The sequence below is a fragment of the Phalangium opilio genome, unplaced genomic scaffold, assembly GCF_054372755.1.
Source record: "Phalangium opilio isolate 3A_F unplaced genomic scaffold, DU_Popi_V2 ptg000209l_1, whole genome shotgun sequence".
Classification (NCBI taxonomy): Eukaryota; Metazoa; Arthropoda; class Arachnida; order Opiliones; family Phalangiidae; genus Phalangium; species Phalangium opilio.
Genome location: NW_028324217.1, coordinates 898,903 through 921,182, shown reverse-complemented (window position 1 = coordinate 921,182; position 22,280 = coordinate 898,903). Strand labels below are relative to the sequence as shown.

The window sequence follows — 22,280 nt, the reverse complement described above, 5'->3', positions numbered from 1 at the left end:
CACGGCTGAAATTCTGCTTAAGAAAGAACGTATCTTGCAATTACTTCAGGAATTACAGCGATTACAGTTGGAAACCTTAAGAGAATCGAACGCGGGATCAGTCAAATCCAAGAGTTCAAAGGGTAAAGGTCAAAAACATTACGCGGCTGAGAGCGGTATGCAATACTGGACCGATAGCCAACAAAATCCCATGGGCCAAGCTAGCGAAAATCGACCTTTCCAGTACAGATACGGTGAAGATCAGGTCATACCGTGGTCAAGATTACCCCGTTTGACCAGCAAATCGGACGCTACTCCGGAAATTAAGAGATTAGCTAAAGTTCTAGCTAAAGAGATCCTTGGCAAACAGAAAGAGACCACGGGACGGCACAATCATTTGCATACCGTAAGTTTTAGCAACTTAAGCTTTGGGATAAGTCCATAAATAACTTTCCACCTTAACAGAGATTGACCCCAATTGATTACTACTCGAAACTAAAATACGCCCAAGCACGTGGTAACAAACAAGGGGGCGTTACCATCACGTGGAGCGAACCATGGTCAAACATGAGAGGTCAAAATTCGGTTAGACCATCTTACGACGCGGCGCAATCGCTTTACAAGAGTTCAGGCTCATCCCCGACGTGGACAGCGGCCCAAATAAATAAAATGTACTCCTCAACCGGTTCACAACGATACGAATCGGTTCAATCGCCCAAAAAGAAACCGGCCACAAGCACCGAGGTCAATATGGTCGAGATTGCTATCCCATTGGTCAATGGAGGAGGTGGCGACGCAGTTAAACGCGGGAGTAATAAAGGGAACGTCATGCTAAACGCCTTGACCGGTGGTCAAGATAGGTAAGCGTTTAGTTTTATTTCTACATAGGCCTACCAAACTATATTTGAAATAAAATATTGTATTGAACAGCGGTTATGGGGGATTACCACCGGCCATGGGCCGAGCTATGATCGAAAACAGCGTTGCCAAACTTGTGGAACAATACGTCAAAGACACAGCGGCGGCTGTTGTGGCCGAAGCCGTTAAGAAGGACAAGTCTACCAAGAGACTAATCCCTGTTTTGATCTCTTTGGATAAAAGGGCTGATAAAAATGAAACTGGAACCGAATTAATTAACGTTTAATTAAACTATATATGATTAAATTCTTTAATCCATTACTCCCTTCCCCCCTGAAGATACACAGACAGGTCTACGAAAGAATGTAAATTATTTTGAAGTCGAAATAAATTTCTTGAAATTGTTTAAAAAAAACATAAGTAAAGTTGGTGCAACAACAAATTAAAAATATATTTTAATTCACGATTACAAAAAAATATCCACCGAGTTTAAAAACGTGAGTTGGGCTCCTTAACCCACAAATTTATTAAAAAGATATCAATTTAAATTTTATCAAAACATCCGCTATCTCTGAACAAATCAGCCAAATCAGTACCGGCAGTTTTGGAGAAAAATTTCTCATCCATTCTCCTGGATTGTTCGGGAGTGTACAAAGTTTTCCAGTCTCCAACGATCCCTTTTCTAATAAAATTAAAGTCTCGTTTCGCCCCAGTGTCACGTGGTCTTAACCCCTATTAGCATGCAAGATCGCGTATAATTAAACTCATTTAAATAAGCTTAATTAATTAATAAACAAATAGACCCTATTTCAAAAGAGGGTCCTAAATCCTGGCTTACCTTTATGGCTATTTTCAACCCTTTACTAAGGTTAGGGTCCTTATCAATGTATTCGGGGGAAACACTGAACAAATCAGTGAAATTCGAATCGTTGTGTTTCTTCATATAAGCCACACTCGAATATTCCACAATTTTATCCAAAATATTTTGATCTTCCACTAATTTTTCATATTGGGGTCCCAGAAATTTGGCAATTTTAACAACGGAACCTCTATGGTCCTTTTTCATAGATTCGTAAGTGATGAAGAGAACATTAGGGTCATTTCGATGCTCGTACCAACCTGTTTAATTTTAATTTAATTTGATTTGAAACCTTAATGGATCCTTTTTAGGATACTATAGGGCAAGTTCAAAAATATAGGATTTTATAGGAATTATAGGATTACAGAATTCCAAAAGGACGGTATGTGGACAACAAGGATCGCCGGTCTAGATTGCTTCAACCAACAAGGACTTCCGGTATAACTTCGAAGTACTATCTTTGTTGTCCACCTACAACCAACCGGATGTCCAAGTCTTGACCTTACCTAGTACGTGGTCAACGTAATCTCCCCATTCTACATTTCCACTAACGAAACATTCGAAAAAGTCCTCAAATTTGCCATCGTCAAATTCGTAACCGGGGAAATTTCTGTTATGATGAAATAGAGAGACGCTAGTGTCCTTTGGATTACGGACAACGTAGATATATTTCGCTTGGTCACTCATGGGGGTCAAATGATACGGTAAATGGGTCTTAATGCAACCCGGTCGGGGCATTTTGTCCACCATCTCGGAACCAGCCATTTCCAAAAACGGACTGTGTTGGAAGAAGTATGGAGCGCTAAATGGTTCACCTTTCCTGAAATAAAATAATAAATGTTCTGTTCGTGATAACTTGTGTAGGGGTGGCCCTTGTAACATTCTCGACCCAATATGGCCCATTCCACTCATAAACTTCGGTCCCCCCAAAGTGGGTACTTTCCTTAATCTACTCCTGATAATAAAATTCTAGAAAGTAAATCGTTCTATTGTATGTATGTTAATGCGAAAATTTGAAAATTTGAATTTTAAATGAAATATTACAACGCCCTTTTAAATAACAGCCAATATTTTTTTCAAGGCCTAACTCTTCTAACGCTTAATTTAATTAAGATTAAACACTATCTTACGTGTAAATGAGAAGCACAATGTGTTGCGTCCAAGTGGTACCGCATTTCGGATACGTGCTTAAAATCAAGTCATCCTTTAGAGGTTTGAAAGACAAACTTTCCTTCCAAGTTTCGGGATCAAAAAACCCTGGGCCTAAAATACCGCCCATATCTTGGTACAATGGTGTTTTACCCATGGTAATTTGTAATGATAATTAATATCTGCAAATATTAATTAAGTTAAAAGTTTCAGAAGCAAAAAGAATTAAAAGATTTTGGTTCTTTTTCAATAAGAAATCAGGGACTTGGGGGTGCAAAATTTACACGGTTTTCAATGACACTTTGATGTCCTACAAAATCAATGTACAGAGTATTCTACAGATTCTAGTTTATTTTTTATCTTAGTTTAGAGATAAAAGGAAGAGAACTAGATAGAGTGGTAGACAGTACGTGTGTAATTAAAAACTTGAAAGATAAATGATTGAATTCACTCCAAACGGAAAATACAGGGTGTTTTTAGAGGGTAATTATATAGGACCGAAGTATTTATTGTACAGGAGTGGGGTGCGTGGATGGTTCTATGGGAAACAACTGAATTTTGAGAATCGATGAAATGTTGAATGTAACTTCTATGACCAGCCCTTGGATTTTGATTTTTGACCCCACAAGGGATGCATGAACCCCCTAACCCACAAGTTATGAATGAACACTCATGTATTATGTCCAATAATTTAGGGAAGAACACCCTGTATGTTACAGATAACCAAGTATAGGAAGAAGGTGTTTTCAAGTAAAACATGGTTTGTTTTGGTTAATCCAATTAGTTCTTTTTCAAAAGTTGAAAACTAAAGCATTCCTGGTAGCGACCCAATAGATATAAACACCATATAATTTTATAGAGTTGCAAGAATCTAGTAATCTACTTACGTCCCCGTTTTCATACGAGATAACATTTCAACCTCTAATAGAAAAAAATGTGGGTATTGATCTGAATCTTACAAATTAAGCAATTAATCAATTTTAGCCTTTAAAACAAAACAAGTTTATAATTAAAACACTCTATCAAAATTTGCGATAAATCATTTTTTTCTTAAAATTAAATTTTAAGTTGACCCCCATCCCTATTTAATTTCATGTTAAGAGAAAGAACCAAACGAAAATACTAGTAATTAAAAACACATAATTACCTGAACTGAAGTTTTGCGGTGAAGTCGCGTTTGTAACGAATTTGAAGGCCTTAGTCTCGCGTTTGAAATCCAAACCTCAAAGAGATTAAACCGTACGGGGACAATACTATATAATTCTTTCGTCCCGCTGAAGTAAAGGTATTATTCAAAAGATAATCAGCTGAATATATGCATTTTTCGATATGAACTTGGTGGTGTGTCTCACTATGGCTTATCGCCAAACCGCGTTCTTATACACGACCTCCTTTGAGGAGTTGAATAAAGTGATATAACTTTAAATTCATATTTTAGTTTGTTTTTTATTCTCCTAGATATAATATTGTAGAAAACTATTAAGCAGTCTTTTATCAAGGCCTCTCACATGGTATTTCAAATATGTTAACCTAACTCGACTTAACTATGGACAACTAGACCGGAGGCGCAGTTAAGGGCTTTATTAGACGGTTGTGTTTTGCTTGGTTTATTACTTGGGGTATTTTATGGCGCAGCTAATTAAATTAATTGGCTTGGGTAATTCTCGAAGGCGTGTCTAATTGCGTTTATTTTTAGTGATTATGGTTTTGTTTTCGTTGTTTATATTTTGGTTTTGTGGCGGAAATGAATTAAAATCAAATGGTTTTTTATATAAGCACGTGTTGATCAAAATGGCGGGAAAGTTTTAATGTTTTAAAAAACGCAAGAGTTTTTAGGAATTTGGCGGGAAATGTTTAAGTTTTAAAAAGCACGAGAGTTTTGAGTAATTTGGCGGGAAAAAGCGCGTGTGTTGAGTAATTTGGCGGGAAATGATTAAATTTAAAAAAGCACGAGGATTTTGATAAATTTGCAGGAAATGATTAAGTTTTGTTAAGGCACGAGATTGGAGCAATTTGGCGGGTAGTTAAGTTGTGTTAAGCGCGGGAACAATTCACGCGCTAAAATGAAATTTTCTTTCGCGGTACAGACAATAACACCACTTTCATAAACCAACTCTCAAATACGTCTACCCTAAATTACAAAGAGTGTATTTTGCAATACAAACCCGCCGCCACTTGTTAATATAGAATCAAAAGCGCAAGTACATGGTAGAAAATACTAGTGGGCTACACATACATACGCCCCCCAAAAAATAAGTTAAAAGCTGCCTTTGAAAACCGGTTGGCCTGTTAAAAATTCATTTAAAATCTGTCGAGTCATTCCATAGATTTTAAGTCACGTAAAAAGAAAAATTTGAATAACAAATTATTAAGATATGAATATACAATCATTTCCTACTGAATTTATTTTGTTGTTTTTTCATCAAAACATTTACCGTTAAAACAACGCGAATTCTTAAAGATTTCTCATAACTTCTGAAGTTGAGTGAGATAATTTGAGTCACCTCACCACAGACTCTCAGTTTTTGTTTATTTTTTGGAATTAATTGAATTTTATTTATTTTTTTATTTATTTTATGGAATTACTTGGAATTGGTTTTTTGTAGGCTTAAAAGAAGTCCCATGATTGGAAATAAATTTAAAGAAATGTTACGACTCCAGATGAAATGAAACGAAAATTCCAGGAAATTTTGGTATAAAATTAAAGTGGGTTTTCTCGACAGTGGAAAATATATTAAGAGTAATTGTTAAGTAGAATTGGGTAATTTTTTTCTGGTTTAATTTATTTATAATTTCGTTATTGACCTTCACTTGTCTTTTAAATTATTAAATTCGGTTGGTATTAAATAAATTTGTTGTTATTAAATAAATTCGGTTGGTAATTAAATAAATTCGATTGGAAATTAAATAAATTCGATTGGTAATTAATTAAATTACTTGGTAAGTAATTAAATTCGTTGGTGATTAAATAAATGTGTTGGTAATTAAATAAATTCGATTGGAAATTAATAAAATTACTTGGTTATTAAATAAATTCGTTGGTAATTAAATAAAATTCGTCTGTAATTAATAAAATTGTTAGTAATAAATTTATTTTGTAATTAAATAGTAATTTGTTTAATATGGAAATAAACTGTGTTTTTATCACTTCGATTTTAGTTATGAGGCCGCCTCGCTAAAGGGAGTATAAATCAAAAGATAAAAGTAATGTAATACTGAATGTTTTAAAGTGTATTGACGCTCCCTTTAAGGAACTTGAGGCGTTCCTGGTGGTGCAATGCAATCAGAACTCCAAGGCTAATCGTATTAAACTATCTTATCTTGACACAACAAAGAGTCAAAGACACTTTGGCAACAACGACGTAAATAACAATAATATAATTTAATCGCCTTGGAGACACGAAAATCAACAGGCAGTTTCTTAGCCGTTTCTACAACACAACCTTGATAATATTTCAATTTATTTCCGCTCTAAATAATCTTAAAATTATTTAGTAAATATCAAATTAACTTCATTAAATCGATTATAATATATGCTAAAAGTAACTTTATCAATAAGGGAAATTGATACGTTTTAAATATTCAAATAATAATAATAAAAAAATAACTGGAAATTAAAATATTGCGGAATTAAAGTGAGGATCAAACACTATTAAGTAAGTTAATTCTTAAAAATTATTCAAGTGATTACGTGACGTCATTAACCTGTCAGTGTTTCTAGTGATATTGGGACATTTATTAAAATTAAAATCAATAATAATTAAACCTTGAAAAATAACGTACAATATACTTAATGTTTAGAAATTGTTTGCACTAATTATTTTAGTACCTTTACCCTCCCTTTATCTGGTCAGAAGCATCCCTGGTTATACCCCAGTTAGGGTCCAGAGACCCATCCATACCGAACACTTAATGGTAGAAATTGTACAATAGCTTTCGAACTAATTATTTGCGCACCTTTACCCTCCCTTTATCAGGTCAAAAACGTACCTGTAACCCGGGTTATATATACCCAAGTTAGGGTCCAGAGACCCATCAATAAAAACACAAACCATACATAATGATTGCGGCGTGTTAAGCCTCAACCCAAATAAATTAAAATTTAACAGAGCTTTCTAACTCTATTCACATAAAATACGGCATTTCAAAAGTAAAGGTAACATAACATACACGCTGGCAGTAGTGTATTATTTTTGAAAGGCAACAAGGCCTTGTACGTACGTACGGAGTTGGCTCAGCTTGTTCGGAAGGGCGTGGAAAAACACACGGTATAATTTCCCTTTTTATTATAGGCCTACATATCATAGTGGAGCTATATCATTAAGTTTCGGCACTCATTTCGAAGCCAAGTTTCCTACTACAAGGGAGTCAGTAGTCAGTCGGACCTGCAGACCCACTTAAGCGCACGCTCATTTATTTATTCCTGGAGAGGATTTGCTTTGGCTTAGTTCCCCATCTAAGTTATTCTTATATTAAAAGTAAGTGTTGTTTATGTACCACGTTATGTTATGTTATATCATCTCATAATTACCGGTAGAAGTAGTAAGAATTAGCAAGTACTTGGTTAATAATAATACCCTCCCATAGATTGTTTATTTTTCAAAGGATTACCTGTGTATTATTTCTACAGGTTACCTAATCCACAACTTGCAATCGCAGGTGGCATAAATGTACTGCTATGCATTGTTTTCAGGCTAGGAGGATTGATACCATTTGCACCAGGAGCCGAGGATACTTGGAGGCAAAAGTACCCAGGCTTCCTGTTGTAAATGGTATCAATTCTCCTAGTTTGAAAACTATGCATACAGGGTGTTTTTCAAATGAAAAATGTAACTTCTACGACGGATTTTGCCCTCACAATGGACACCATTTCGTTTTCAAGTTATATTTGGAGTGTTTTACCTCAGATTAACCTTTTGTTAAATTAGAAATCATAGTGTGTTCAGTTTTGTAATTAAATTTTACGGTGGGTTATTCGTAAAATAGTCCAATCTTAACTTATTTAGAGGTGTCCCTTTGGGGCAAACTTGGTCATAGAAGTTCGGAACAATTTCAACTCAAAATTTATTTATTTTCCATTGAAAGAACACGCGCATAACCCCTTTAATTTCTGAGAGACCATTGATAAACACCCTGTATGTTATGGTACAAATACAGGCTAGACTGCCTCCTTGAATTATAATCATTTTGTTAAAAAGTACCACGATACAAAAAGCCAAGAATTCATGAACTTTTAAAGTAGTTAAATTTGTCCAAAGGTTAATAATATTTTATGATAAAATCATAAAATACTTGTTCCCTTATCTAGGGCAATATATTTTAGTCAGATATGTTAGTTTGTTGTTATAGCTGCGCTGCGCTGCTATTCATTTCAATTTCGAATTCTGGTTTCATTAAATTTATTAATTCATTCTTTTCTCTATTGGATTTTTTTAGCAACCATAGTTTAGCGCCGCTATGTCTGACGAAAGCAAAAACGAAATGACACCCAACTATAAAACATCCCACGGGGTCGTTGTACCCGAAATGTTCCAGGACCTCTCAGTTTTACAGGCCAGTTACTAACTTATTATGCAACTTCATTTCCACTCTTAACGCGCATTTACTTTGATTGTATCGGAGTTATTTTAAATATGCGCGAAAAAACACGTGGTTTCATTAAAATTTGGAGCGTGAGAAAAAATAACGCAGCGCGTGATTTCGAGTTGGAAAAATATTTTAGGCGGGAAAAAGCTCGTGGAAAGGTTAAATAAATTTAAGCGGGAAAAAGCACGTGGCTAGATTAAAATAAAGCGGGAAATAATTTTCGAACTTTTTTCTAACTTATGCTATAAATAAATATACTGTATATTTTTGCACGCTATATTTAAATCTGTTTGTTATAATGGAGTCAGAAGTTTCGCAACACTATTAACTAGTTTTAATTGACGTGTCAAATTTAATGTAGCGTTAGTAAACCAAAAATTGTTCATGGGAGAGACAGCTAGACCATTATCTAAATTGCGTGGAACGTTTATTTCAAGGCCTATCATAATAGAATAAATTAATTGGCCTAATGACCTTCGAATAAAAACCGAAAATATAAATATACGGTTGAAGAGCAAAAAAAATTTGAGGAAACAAGTTTCGACCCACGATTTTTGTCTAAATCAAATATTTCCCGTTATTCCACGAATGGTTAGCTCTTGAGAGCAAAATAAATAACGCTGGTTTATCTTATGGCCATCTTAAAATCATATTTTCATTATTCATGGACATATAACCCATACATTATCTACCTCAATTTTGATAAATATAGCTTTTAAAATATTGTAGATATCCTTGAAATAACATAATAAAAAATGCGGGAAAGTAATTTGGCGCGAAAAGTTACAGCTGGTTTGTTGGGAAAAGTAAATGGCGGGAATTTCAAGCGCGAAAATAACTAGCACGTGTTTGTTTTGACGTAACGCACGTGCACTTAACATTAACAAGGCTTTTTTATCGCCATTAACAGGCACGAGAATATAAACCAAGGGATGATGACATCATCATTTGCACTTACCCAAAATGCGGTACAACGTGGATGCAATACATCGTGTCACTCATCCTTCGCAAAGGGAAACCATTCGAATCGGCCGACGACTTTTTCCGACTGACTCCTTTTTTCGAAATGTGCGGACAAAAAGCCGTTGAAGATATGCCCAGACCAGGAGCCTTTAAAGTAAAATTAAACACCTAAATTAACTTAATTAAGGTTAACTAATTTCAACTCGAAATAGATTCATTTACCGCGTCAACTTCTAAAACATTGGAATGATAAAGCCAAGTACATTTTTGTTGGTAGAAATCCGAAAGATTGTTGCGTATCTATGTTCCATCATACCAGACTATTCCCCGGGTATTGCTTTCAAGTACGTTCGGACCCCAAAAGAGATTCTTGACCCCCCATATTAAATAAAACTAAATTTTAATTTAACCCTAATTTAAATTACAGGAGGGCGATTTTGATCACTTTTTTGAACTATTTATGAACGGAAAAACGGAATTTAATGATTATTTTGATCATTTAATCGGTTATTACGAAGTTAAAGATAATCCTAATGTACTTTTCGTTACCTTTGAAAGTTTAAAGGTATTTTTTTTAATTCATTTAATTTAATTGCCAATTTTTGCGTTACTAATTAATAATTATTATTATTTTAACTTTAGGCTGATCCTAAGGCAGCCATTATGAAAGTGGCCAATTTTCTGGGTCAAAATTACGTCGATGAACTCGAAAACAACCCCCAAATTATGGCTGATATTTTACATTACAGCAGTTTTGAATTTATGAAGACACAAACCAATGAAATATGGTAAATAATAGGAACATATCTTAGGTTATGCAATGGTCTATGGCTTCCAACCTTTGACCTGAAAGGAACTATTTTTTTACTAAATATTTTGACCTCTATAGGGGTGTTTTTATTAATCCGGCGCAATCAGCGGCAGATGGCAAGACTTTACCAGATGGCGTGGCCAGCGTGGCTACAGCTGGGGCAGTTCATAAGAAAAAGGACGCCGGAAGTTTCGTCCGAAAGGGCGTAGTTGGTGACTACAAGAGTTTAATGAAACCCGAACAAGTTGAAAGACTAGAAGCTAAATTTCAAGAAAAGTGCAAGAAATACCCCGAATTGTTGCAATTATGGAAGAGCATCTAAAATCTGATTAACTACCGAATTTAAACAACAAAAAAACATCCACCAAAGTTCTATTTTTAAATAAAAATTATTTTTTTGCGAAAATTATTGTGAATATTTAATATTTTTAACTATTTTTGTTTAAATTTAAACCTAAATTGTTATTATTCTAAATAATTATAATTATAAATTAGTAATTAAGAGTATTTTTAATTTTATTCTCACGAAATTGCATATTTTTCATATAATAAAACTTTTTTTCTTAAGTGTTGGCAGTCCGTATTATTTCCCCATAAAGCCTAATACAGTCAAAGCCTATCAACTGCCGCTTCTCTATATAACTGGAAAAAAAGCATTTCCCGCCAGTTTTTGAGGTAGAAAATAAATAGCCTAGCGCCATCTACATTGAAGCGTCGGAACTACGATCATTTTTATTTTGGCGGGGAACAGGGCCGGAAATAAGAAAAATTTGTTATAGGACATGTGTCCAGTGACCCCCTGTTTGACTGGAAAATTTATAGGAAATTGTCCACTGGAGTGTGCAAAAATGGTGTCGCTTCTCCATAGTCAAGCTATCAAAACTTCGGAAAATTTATAGGTCAAAATGTCCAGTGACCCCCTTAGTTTTTAAAAAAATTATGGGACATTTTAAAATTTTATTGGACAATGTCCAGTGTCCTGTGCTTATTTCCGGCCCTGGCGGGGAAATTCCCTACTACGAACTTAACGCCCCCAGCGGATGTTTTATACATCTACAGGCTCCTAACGCCCTCTAAGCTATGCTGAGATATGCAGCCGTGGCCGAGTGGTTAAGGCGATGGACTTGAAATCCATTGGGGTCTCCCCGCGCAGGTTCGAATCCTGCCGACTGCGAATAACTTTTTTCATCATTTTAATTTAATTTAACAATCACAGAAATTAATGTACACAATTCAATAAATTTTCACATGATTATTTTAAGTACATTACACAATTTTTGACATTAAAATAATTAAAAAAATAGAATAAAACAATAATTTTATAAGCTAACTTTTATTTTTCAACTATAGTTCAGTGAACAAAGGAACAGATAACATAGTAAAATAGGCCTAATTAATTATGCTAATTAACATTTTAAAGTCATTATGAGTGTCCCAGTAATTAATATTCTAAAATTTTACATTTCATTTCATTTAATATTAATAAAATAACAATAATTAGAAGTTAAGAAAGAATTTTAATTTTTGGAACAAACTTTACAATTATGCACTTAAGTTTTACAAAGGAAGATTTAATTAACAATTAATTTTATTTTAACCAAATTAACATTTTCAAGGTCATGAAAATGAACTATTTTATAGAAAGACTCCAGATTTTTACAGATTCTTCAAGATATTATCGGCCAATGAGCAAGTTAACCCTAACCCATCAGGTTCAACATTGATTTGCTTCACTTTGCCATCTTCCACTAACATTACGTAACGTTTGGACCTTACATTGCCCAATTTTGCAGTAACATCAATATCTAAACCAATGGCTTTAGTAAAAGCGGCAGCAGGATCGGCTAACATACGAATTTTGCCTTAAATTATGATGGAAACCCAAGATTAGATCATCAAAGTTTAGGGGGGGCGTGATCTTGTAGAGACAATGAGTCTGAGAATTCAACCTACCATTAGCTTTATGAGCTTGACCCCAAGCGTCCATAACAAAGGGGTCATTTACGGAAACGCAGGCAATCTCATTAACGCCTTTCGACTTAATTTCATCGTATTTCTCAACGTATCCGGGTAAATGGGTCTTAGAACACCCGGGTGTGAAGGCGCCGGGTACCGCGAAAATTAGGCCTTTTCCGTTGGCAAAAAGTTTCGCGATATTTACAACCTTATCAGGGGCATTTTCGTAAAGGTCAACGCTAGGTAAAGGATCTCCGGCTTGAATGGGCATTTTATTAACTTGACCGGTCGATAAAAACTTTGATACGTTTGTAATTAAATTCGAGCTGACTATCTTACGGCGGAGATTAGCGGCGATATGAGACGTAGTTAGCGCTACAGCCATATTTAAAGACCCCGAAATGTTACCGGAAGTAGGGGGTAAGAACCGGATGTTAAAAAAAAATAAAAACAACTTGAAAAGGGATTCCCGAGAAAAAATAAAAGATTTTGATTTTGAAACGCGGATGTTGAAAGAAATTTCAAAAACTTTCCTTCAAATTTATCGAGAAATTTTTTTATAATTTTAAAGGATTACGTAATAGTTCGTGACTTGCAGAAAATTGTATAAGAAACGTACAATAGAAAGAATCTTATCCCCGTAAAGGTATTATACAGGATTAAAGTTAGGCCTAACTTTGTTAAGTAAAACATTAATAAACAATGGGTTTTTAAATTAATACCAAATCCGAAAATAATTTAGGATTTACACATCACAGCTCTCTCGCGTTAACCACTCAACCAATGAAATTTCTCGAAAAATCGAAATTTCGCGCCATTTTTCTTACCCTCCCCAAAAACTAATAAGCCCCCCCCCAAGCCGACAATCCCTAAGCCTATATATTGTCCACAAAACTCAAAATCTTTTAAGCCTTGGCTTTACCAAACCATTCAACATCATATTTTCAACAAATTTCCAATGAGTTTCACCAAACTTTTATTACTCACTTATAAAAGAAGTTTTCCACAGTCGATAATCACAAAAATAACTCAAGTTAATCACCAACTTTAATTAAAAAATAATTAAAACTATAACCGCGAAGTACACGACAACAACTTAAAAAAACCCGGCAAAACAGTGTTGCCAATGTTTGAAAGTGGATTTTCCCACTTCCATTTGAAAAATTTCCCACATTTCCCACACCCCCTTTTTAGCCCCGCCCCCAGCTAAAATATGGTGGAAAAGTTACAGTCATATTTATCTGTACTATTTTTTCCTACTAGGTTTAGTATGGAATATCACTGCGCATGGCTTTGACAATATGTACAAATGCGCCAAAACGCTATAAAGCTTTAAAATTCTCAAAATATGCTACTTTTTTTCCAGCGCTAAATTTAAAATCCCCGAATTTATTTCAAAATGTCGCTTGCAATTAATTAACCGAGCAAAATTTTCGAAAAAACAATCATTTTAACTGCATAGTCTGCACTATAAACACTTAAACACGAAAATTCCCACATTTGACCGATTTTGGGAAAAAATTACCTTTTTCCCACAGAGCCTAAAACCTTACCAAAATTTCCCACGATATGGGAAATTTCCCACACATTGGCAACACTGCGGCAAAACTCAGACTGCGGCGGCTTCTGATTGGTTGAATGGATCTGACAGCTCTAGAAATGAGCCAATAAAAAGTGCGTACGATTTTCAACCGATGAAATGGTTTAAAAAATACGTTTGATGTAAAATTAAATGATATTAATTAAATAATTGACAACATTTTGGGCTTATTTTAACATTTTTATTTATCTACAAACATTTTTCATACATTTTAACACGATATTATTAAGTTTTCAACAAGGTATCACAGAATTATGGGGGTTTATTGAGCATTCATTCTTGCGACAATCTTACTTGGGAGTGGGGGGAAGGGCTTCAGGAACGTAAATATTGGCACGAAAACTCGATTAAGATTAAAAATTAAGTACCAATGATTAAAGCCATTGTAAAAAACAGCAAACAAGCTTTCATTAGAGACCTCAAAAGGAGTAATAATAATAAATCTCTACAAAGTGTAAAATAAAAAGTGATATGTAAACACCCTGCTATCGTTAACGAGTAAAAACAGATGCTCGTTAAAAAAGCCTTCAACCTCATTTTTGATTGTAATTGTAATATATTGTACTGTAAACTTGAAACGACAATAAAATTCGATGAAAAGATCATAATTGTTTCGAAAATAAATGATTAAAATAAAGAAATTCGTTTTTATGTTGATAAATATTTGACAAGACAAAGACAAAGGCTTAAAAAAATTAATTTTTAAATTTTTTTTTTTTAACATTTAAATTGTACGTTACGATTGTTAAAATTTCGGAGACACGTTTGAATCCATTTTTAATATATAAAAATTTTGATTTTCCTATGAAAATACCGTAAATCTATTCAAACAACATTTTGGCCTAAAAAGTAGATCCTAAATTAATTAACCCTAACAAATTTTATTTTTAATTATTTAAACGAATAAGCCTTATTCCTGATCAGCGCCACCTACCTATAGCGTCAACTTTGAGAACTACTGTAAAATCGTCAAGCCAACCAGATGTTGCTAAAATCTGGTGACGTGATTTTTAGTAAGACAGACCGAGAGTGCCTGTCAGTGACGTCACCAGATTTTAGCGACATCTGATTGGCTTGCCGATTACAGTAGTTCTCAAAGTCGACGCTATAGGTAGGTGGCGCTGATCAGGAATAAGGCTAATTAAAAATAAAAATTGTTAATTGGCTTTAGTTATTTTGATTTCATTTAGTGCTTGTTCTAATTTGTGCGGCATATGATCACACCCCATTGCAGTACTAATTACAAATTCATTAAAATGTTCGGGTGGTTTCCACGTAGCTTTGTAACTAATTTAAAATGATTAATTTAATTTATTCCCAAGACTTTTAAGTTTAATTTAATTTAATTAAAAAAGGTTAAACTTACCCTTCAGGCGTTTTTCGAATGTATAAAATGGTTCCCGGTGGGTGTAATCTGGTCCTGGTGCTGTCGATTGAAGCAAAGTTTGGGTAATAAACACTTTCGGAACGATTAAAAGCGACTTTGGGGGGTGACGTCACAACTGGTGCAGTTTGACTGTCGTCGTTGGGAACTGTAATGATCGTTTCGTTATTCGATTGGAACGTATTGTTTTGTTTTTCTTGGTCCACTGCGAGAATTGAGGGGAAAAGGGGACGGATTTGACTCGTATTCGGGGAAACTTCCCTGGAATTGACAAGGTTGTTTTTCTTGCTCGGTTTTCCGGTCACCACTGACCAGCAACTTTGCACAAAAACTTTGTACTAGAAAAGAAAAAAAGATTTACACCATTTATGGCCGATTTTCAATAGGAATTGTACATTGGGTTCATACAACTTTTGGAAAACAAATTTCCCTGAGATTTCTAGGTTTGTCCCCCACATACTTCCCTGAATTTTCCAGAGTTACGAACCTCCAAAGTTGGGTCTAATGCTATTCCTATGGAGGGGGTTGTTTGTTTACGTTTTGCTTAATTACTCGGCCCCTGTTTGTCGTAGCCCAAAGTTTTTAGTTCGGTTAGATGGGGGACAAATTGGACTATAACATACTCAAAGGACATCCCCGTATCTCCAGTAGAACCTGAGTTACGAGCCACCAAAGTTGGGTCTAATGCTATTCCTATGGAGGGCGTTGTTTGTTTACGTTTTGCTTAATTACTCGGCCCCTGTTTATCGTAGCCCCAAGTTTTTAGTATGGTTGGATGGGGGACAAATTGGACTATAAAATACTCAAAGGGCATCCCCCTATCTCTAGTAGAACCAGAGTTACGAGCCTCCAAAGTTGGGTCTAATGCTATTCCTTTGGAGGGGGTTGTTTGTTTACGTTTAGTTTAATTACTCGGCCCATGTTTGTACTAGCACTAAGTCTTTAGTATGGTTGGATGGGGGACAAATTGGACTATAAAATACTCAAAGGGCATCCCCCTATCTCTAGTAGAAACAGAGTTACGAGCCTCCAAAGTTTAGTGTAACGCTATTCCTATGGAGGGCGTTGTTTGTTTACGTTTTGCTTAATTACTCGGCCCCTGTTTGACGCAAATTTCCCTGATTTTTACTAAAAATTCTAAATTTCCCTGAATTTTCCATGAGGTTTTTGTCAACTATTTATTTCCCTGAATTTTCCAGGTTTTCCAGGTTTGTATGAACCCTGTGTACAACTTTTCTAAACCCGATTTCCCTGACATTTCCATGTTTTTCCCACATTGTATTCCCCACGCATTTCCACGTTGTTTTTCCCATACATTTCCCTGACATTTCCAGATTCTTTATTCCCCGTGATATATTAGTCCACTTACTTTGGGTTCATTGCACTCCAAGAGACACTCGATAACTTCCTTTTTAAGCTCAGCCATGGAGTGAATGCTCAATCTGGCGACTAAATCGTCACCATAAACCATAGTATAAACGAAATCCTTGCAAAACAGGGCTCCTTCCACGCTAATTAAGCCCGAGGAGGCGGCGTACGCGTAACAACGAACGTGAGGATACATTGGCCTCATCATAATGGCTAACAAGGAGCCAGCCGAGGCGCCTAAACTGTGACCACAGATGACCAAAGTGTAATCGGGATGTTTTGAGAAGGCGTTCTCCAGGGCTTTGGTTTCGATCAACTTTTCTTTGATTCTTTGGGCAGTTTTATAAATACCGTGATGACAAGTGACATTTTGGGGGCAACCTTCAACGTGGAAGGGTTCATTGTCGCAGACCAAGTCCGTCAGACAATCCCGAAGTGATAATGACCCTCGAATAGCGACTACAACCGATTTTGTTTCGTGATTTAAAATTACCGCGAATGGAGATTCAAAAATCCTGAAAAAAACATAATTTAAGGCTTCCTAATTAGTTTAATTAACATTTAAAATAACAAAAAGGTAAATGGACAATGTCCCAATAAGCCTTACTTATTTTTAAAGGACGCGTAAACGATATCATCCTCATTTTCAATCGCTTTCAACGTTTTTAAGGTTGCTACGGTTCCCATGCAACAATTATCTCCTTTAATTTGATCTGAATTAACGCAACAACCTCCGCAACACCTGCAATCATATTTAACACTACTTTCAAAATTTCGCGCTACCGGAAGTTGATTTTTTGTTCCTCGTGGCGTAGAAGGTGACAAGTACAAAAGAACTAAGGCTTAGTTTTAGGCCTAATCTCCAATTCTCTATTCTTAGGGGTAAATTATAGCTAAGCCTAGTTTGAAAGTATACAAGAACTATTGAACTAAGGCTTAGTTTTAGGCCTAAATCTCCAATTCTCTATTGTTATTTCTAGTTTGAAAGTATACAAGAACTAAGGCTTAGTTTTAGGCCTAATCTCGATTCTCTATTCTTAGGGGTAAATTATTGCTAAGCCTAGTTTGAAAGTATACAAGAACTATTGAACTAAGGCTTAGTTTTAGGCCTAATCTCCGATTCTCTATTGTTATTTCTTAGGGTCCGGGATAAATTATTGCTAAGCCTAGTTTGAAAGTATACAAGAACTAAGGCTTAGTTTTAGGCCTAATCTCCAATTCTCTATTGTTATTTCTTAGGGTCCGGGATAAATTATTGCTAAGCCTAGTTTGAAAGTATACAAGAACTATTGAACTAAGGCTTAGTTTTAGGCTTAATCTCCAATTCTCTATTGTTATTTCTTAGGGATAAATTATTGCTAAGCCTAGTTTGAAAGTATACAAGAACTAAGGCTTAGTTTTAGGCCTAATCTCCAATTGTCTATTCTTAGGGGTAAATTATTGCTAAGCCTAGTTTGAAAGTATACAAGAACTAAGGCTTAGTTTTAAGCCTAATCTCCAATTCTATATTCTTAGGGATAAATTATTGCTAAGCCTAGTTTTAAACTTAAAATTGAAGCTAGAGAGCTGTGCTTGAGCCATCCTATTACGTAATTATGACGTAGAAGAGGGGAAATAAGTTAATTCCCTCGAATTTTAAATATCACAATAGATTTTCACAGGCGGTGACCTTTGTTTGAAAAATTCGTATCTTGGTGAAATCTTAACCGATTTTAACGAAACTGGTCTTATTTTATAGAGAAAAATACCCCCTATCTTATTAAATTAGATTCAAAAAGTCCTTTGCTTGACCTTTAACCCAAAAAGGAGTAATTTTAAAATAGACGAACCTGATATGTTTCCATAGACGAAAAAATCCTTTAACACAATGCAAATAGAGGTAGTAAGGGCTTCCATACATTCCGGCGGCAAATTTATAAAAATATATGGCGTTATCAATATTCATCCATTCGGGTTTAGGAGAATTGACAAAATTCATGTCGGCTTCGTTGTCTAAATCTTCAAAATGAAGATTGTCGGGTTGCAAACCCTTTTGCTCATTCTTAAGCAAGAGTTTCTCTTGCAATAAGATTAATCCAGCCGCAATATCGGAAGGAACCAAATCAACGTCCTGAAAATAATCGGCAACTACTTGCGCCACGCCCCTATAAGCGTTGCGCGAATTGCCGTCAAAAAGGGCGCTAAAAAAGATAAATTTCAACCTGCAAAAGAATTTAAAAGAAGAATAAATATTATAAATGCTTCTAAAATGTCAAAAAACTTAAATACTTCCTTAAGCAATTAATAACAAGGTTTAAACTACAAAGTTAGACAATAGGAAGGTCAAGGTTCAAGTTCCTCAATTAGTCATTTTAAAGGAAATGTTCGGGTGCCATAACACGGCCTTTTTTTAAACACAAAAGGAATTAAATATTAAAACAGAAATAAATAAATAAATGATTTCTTATTATAATATGATAATTAGTACATTTAATTAGTCTTAAAAAATAATCAAGGCCTACTGCCTCGCCATCCGCCATTGTTTTAGTGACGTCAGTAAGCCTCCCCTAAAGGTATTGGTTGAAATTTCATAGCCCACTCGATCACGCGCGAGATTTTTGATTTAGCAGACGCCACTAAAGTACTAAACCAATGGCGGATGGCGCAGTAGTCCTTGATTATTTTTAAGACTAATTTAACCTCTTTCGCGCGTGATCGAGTGGGCTGTGTGAGATTTCAACCAATCCCTATAGGGGTGGCTTACTGACGTCACAAAAGCAATGGCGGATGGCGCTGTAGTCCTTGATTATTTTTAAGACTAATTAAACCTCTTTCGCGCGTGATCGAGTGGGCTGTGTGAGATTTCAACCAATCCCTATAGGGGTGGCTATCAGACGTCACTAAAGCAATGGCGGATGGCGCAGTAGTCCTTGAAAAATATTTATCTTTTTAATATTTAATTCCATTTATATCTAGAATAAGGAAGCCGTTCTTTTAAGGTATATAATCTGTTATGATACCTGAACCCTTTCTTTTAAAAGAAGGAAACCAAAGTCCAAAAAAACAAAGTTTTTATCACCTTAACTTTCCTTAAAAACACTGAATAAACAAGTACATGACGTGTAAACACCATATTTACCTCCGTTGCCAGACTTTTATGGATTTCCTTCCCACCCAAGAGGCGTCTTTCTTTCCCGAACATCCCAAAGGGTCATAGGTCAACCAAATTCCAAATGAGTAACAAACTAACATAAACCAACTACTGATTGTTGTAATCTACAGATTGGAGACACAGATTTAGGCCCCCCAATTATCAAAAAACAATAGAAGGAGAAAAAGTGTCCTTACTTGAACTAAAATAATAGCTTGAACTGATTCACAGTTTTCCCATACTTGAAAGGCCCATATCGTTCCGACAATAGTCCAAGCTAGCTCCACAAGTAGCAAAAAACCTCTCATGTATAAGAGAATATGCATATGTTTTCTTGGCCTAGGCTGCATTAGACAATAATGGAATTAATTTAATTAAAATTAAAGTTAAATTAACATAACATTATACATTAATTAAAAAAAATATCCTTTTCTAAATATAATAGAAATTAAATACTAAAATAAATAAATAAATGGTCTCTTATTACAAATTAATTAGTACACTTAATTAGAATTAAAAAAAATCAAGGACTACTGTGCCGCCATTGCTTTAGTGACGTCAGTAAGCCACCCCTAAAGGTATTGGTTGAAATTTCATAGCCCACTCGATCACGCGTGAAATTTTTGATTTAGCAGACGCCACTGACTAGTGACTAAAGTAATGGCGGTTGGCGCAGTAGTCCTTGAACTTTTTTAAGACTAATTAAATGTACTAATCTCTTATAACAAATTAATTAGCATTTAATTAGTCTTAAAGAAAAATCAAGGACTACTGCGCCGCCATTGCTTTAGTGACGTCAGTAAGCCACCCCTAAAGGTATTGGTTGAAATTTCATAGCCCACTCGATCACGCGCGAGATTTTTGATTTAGCAGACGCCACTAACTAAAGTAATGACGATTGGCGTAGGCAGTAGCCCTTGATTTGTTTTAAAACTAATTAAATATACTAATTATTTTATAATAAGAGCTAATTTATCTATTTTTTTTTTAATATTTTAATTTTATATTTAAGAAAAAATGGCATCCATTCTTTTAAATACTTATAATTCAAAAAAAATAAAAAAATAGGGGCAAAGGCTTACCTGGGCTATGGTTCCTTTTGTGCTGACATATAAGATGGTAGCATTAAGTAATATGACTAATAAAAGCCAGGATTGAAGACCAATCAGGTACAAATGAAGTAAAACAGATTCGTCGCATTCTTCAAATCGTTCGTTAATTAAAAAAACGGAAAATACGGAACAGAGCCAAACTGTTCTAATAGATAACTCGATACTAGCTGGGAAAAATAAGTCATCGCTGCCAACATTCCAACGTCTCTTGAAAGCTACCAAACCAGGCATCTTGACCAAACGTCAGACTACAAAATGACCACCCACTAATTAATATTTAATATAAGTTTAAACATAATTAAACTAACTAACTAACCAGCAGCGAACAAACGAACACCCTGCCAACTATAAAGCTACCTTAGTACTACAAAGTGTCTATAACACCTTAAAACATACATAAGACTTCAAAATTAGGCTAAAACTAGTTATAAAGTTGTTTATCTGGAGGAAAAAAACTTAAAGGACCTCCAAAACGGAACAGATGAAGGTCCAAAAGTAAAAAAGAGATTCCCTTATCAAAGGTTAGAAATTTGAAACTGAAGGAAAGGAAAAAGAAAAAGTCGGGGGAAAGTAATTACCTTCTCATGATCCTCCCCACTACTTCATAAATTTTAAGTATTCTTAGGAAAAACGACCGCTGCGACCTTCACTCCATGGTTATTGATATGTTCAATTGATAATAAAGCATTTATCTGTAATTTAAATGCAAAGAAAAGGCCATATTGTTTCTCTCCCAAACCAATCAAGCAGAAAAATGAAGGAATAATTTTAGGATTGGTTCTTGTACTACTACTCTATTAATCAGTAACAGATTGATGGCATTTTTCTTCAAAAATGCATTGCTAATTACTAACTCCTTTCCGTCCTTGACATTAAATTACCGCCAAAAATTTTACCTCAAGGGGCTAAGCTAAAAGGGTTTATTAATATGCGTGTCACATAACATATTTTTTGATTAGATTGGTTTTAAACCTCTACGGTATTAATTTAATGGTTTTATTTATGGGAATTTAGAGGAATTTCAGGTAAAATACAAGTTTTAATTATAATTACGCGCTAATTACAGGGTATAAACAGTGTAATTTCAATTAGAAAAATCCGATTTCAAATTTACCGAAGTCTAGAAGTTACAACAAGAAAATAAATAAACGATAATAAAATCAAACTCTAGCTGTTAAAATTGATTGATAGTGACACGTCTGGATATTGGAGAAATTTAATTACGTACTAATTAAAACATAGCACATACGTTTTAAATTGATTATTAATAAAAAAAAAATGTAATTACCTAAAATAATCGACTTTCACCTTTCATCTGTCAGAAAAACTCGGGAGGGAAAAAAACAATTAGACTGCGTTCAGATCAACGATTACATGAATTGTTTTATTGAAAACAGTAAACCGATGACTTACTATGAACACAGCGAAACTAGGTTCAAGGTGCGTTCAAAAATACAGCGCGGAAATCGGTTGGTCTAAATTTTCTATTGCTCGTCAACGCCATTACAGTTCCTGAACGCTCGCG

General features: G+C 34.9%; 4 protein-coding genes and 1 non-coding gene across 10 annotated transcripts; 2 read left to right on the top strand and 3 right to left on the bottom strand.

Moving 5' to 3' along the window:
• Nucleotides 1-1,263: 1,263 nt before the first annotated feature.
• LOC149618166 (sulfotransferase 1C4-like) lies at nt 1,264-4,012 on the bottom strand. 3 transcript variants are annotated; one of them, XM_089855922.1, is made up of 5 exons: nt 3,993-4,012; nt 2,827-3,027; nt 2,203-2,516; nt 1,676-1,956; nt 1,264-1,569 (listed from the first exon to the last, which is right to left on the bottom strand). In XM_089855922.1, exons 2-5 carry the CDS (start codon nt 3,000-3,002, stop codon nt 1,381-1,383), a joined length of 960 nt encoding a protein of 319 aa, XP_089712048.1. In that variant the 5' UTR covers nt 3,003-3,027; nt 3,993-4,012; the 3' UTR covers nt 1,264-1,380. The 3 variants fall into 3 exon arrangements, with proteins under 3 accessions (XP_089712048.1, XP_089712049.1, XP_089712047.1); XM_089855923.1 differs by lacking the exon at nt 3,993-4,012 and adding an exon at nt 3,130-3,282; XM_089855921.1 differs by lacking the exon at nt 3,993-4,012 and having other exon boundaries at nt 2,827-3,281.
• Nucleotides 4,013-8,184: 4,172 nt separating this feature from the next.
• Nucleotides 8,185-10,777, top strand: LOC149618165 (sulfotransferase 1C2-like). Its single transcript, XM_089855920.1, has 6 exons — nt 8,185-8,398; nt 9,342-9,548; nt 9,607-9,738; nt 9,822-9,959; nt 10,037-10,182; nt 10,284-10,777. Exons 1-6 carry the CDS (start codon nt 8,303-8,305, stop codon nt 10,525-10,527), a joined length of 963 nt encoding a protein of 320 aa, XP_089712046.1. The 5' UTR covers nt 8,185-8,302; the 3' UTR covers nt 10,528-10,777.
• Nucleotides 10,778-11,297: 520 nt separating this feature from the next.
• Nucleotides 11,298-11,379, top strand: TRNAS-UGA (transfer RNA serine (anticodon UGA)). Its single transcript has one exon. It is a non-coding gene; the product is annotated as a tRNA-Ser (tRNA).
• A 139-nt stretch (nt 11,380-11,518) lies between these two features.
• Prx5 (Peroxiredoxin 5) lies at nt 11,519-12,575 on the bottom strand. The gene is made up of 2 exons (XM_089854837.1): nt 12,159-12,575; nt 11,519-12,067 (listed from the first exon to the last, which is right to left on the bottom strand). Exons 1-2 carry the CDS (start codon nt 12,544-12,546, stop codon nt 11,862-11,864), a joined length of 594 nt encoding a protein of 197 aa, XP_089710963.1. The 5' UTR covers nt 12,547-12,575; the 3' UTR covers nt 11,519-11,861.
• A 1,345-nt stretch (nt 12,576-13,920) lies between these two features.
• LOC149618162 (diacylglycerol lipase-beta-like) lies at nt 13,921-22,173 on the bottom strand. Of its 4 annotated transcripts, none has more exons than XM_089855075.1 (10): nt 22,044-22,173; nt 21,334-21,447; nt 20,726-21,021; nt 19,841-19,987; nt 19,632-19,768; nt 18,343-18,714; nt 17,121-17,255; nt 16,515-17,028; nt 15,128-15,483; nt 13,921-15,048 (listed from the first exon to the last, which is right to left on the bottom strand). In XM_089855075.1, exons 3-10 carry the CDS (start codon nt 20,984-20,986, stop codon nt 14,919-14,921), a joined length of 2,052 nt encoding a protein of 683 aa, XP_089711201.1. In that variant the 5' UTR covers nt 20,987-21,021; nt 21,334-21,447; nt 22,044-22,173; the 3' UTR covers nt 13,921-14,918. The 4 variants fall into 4 exon arrangements, with proteins under 4 accessions (XP_089711201.1, XP_089711200.1, XP_089711203.1 ...); XM_089855074.1 differs by having other exon boundaries at nt 20,726-21,003; XM_089855077.1 differs by lacking the exon at nt 20,726-21,021.
• Nucleotides 22,174-22,280: the final 107 nt, after the last annotated feature.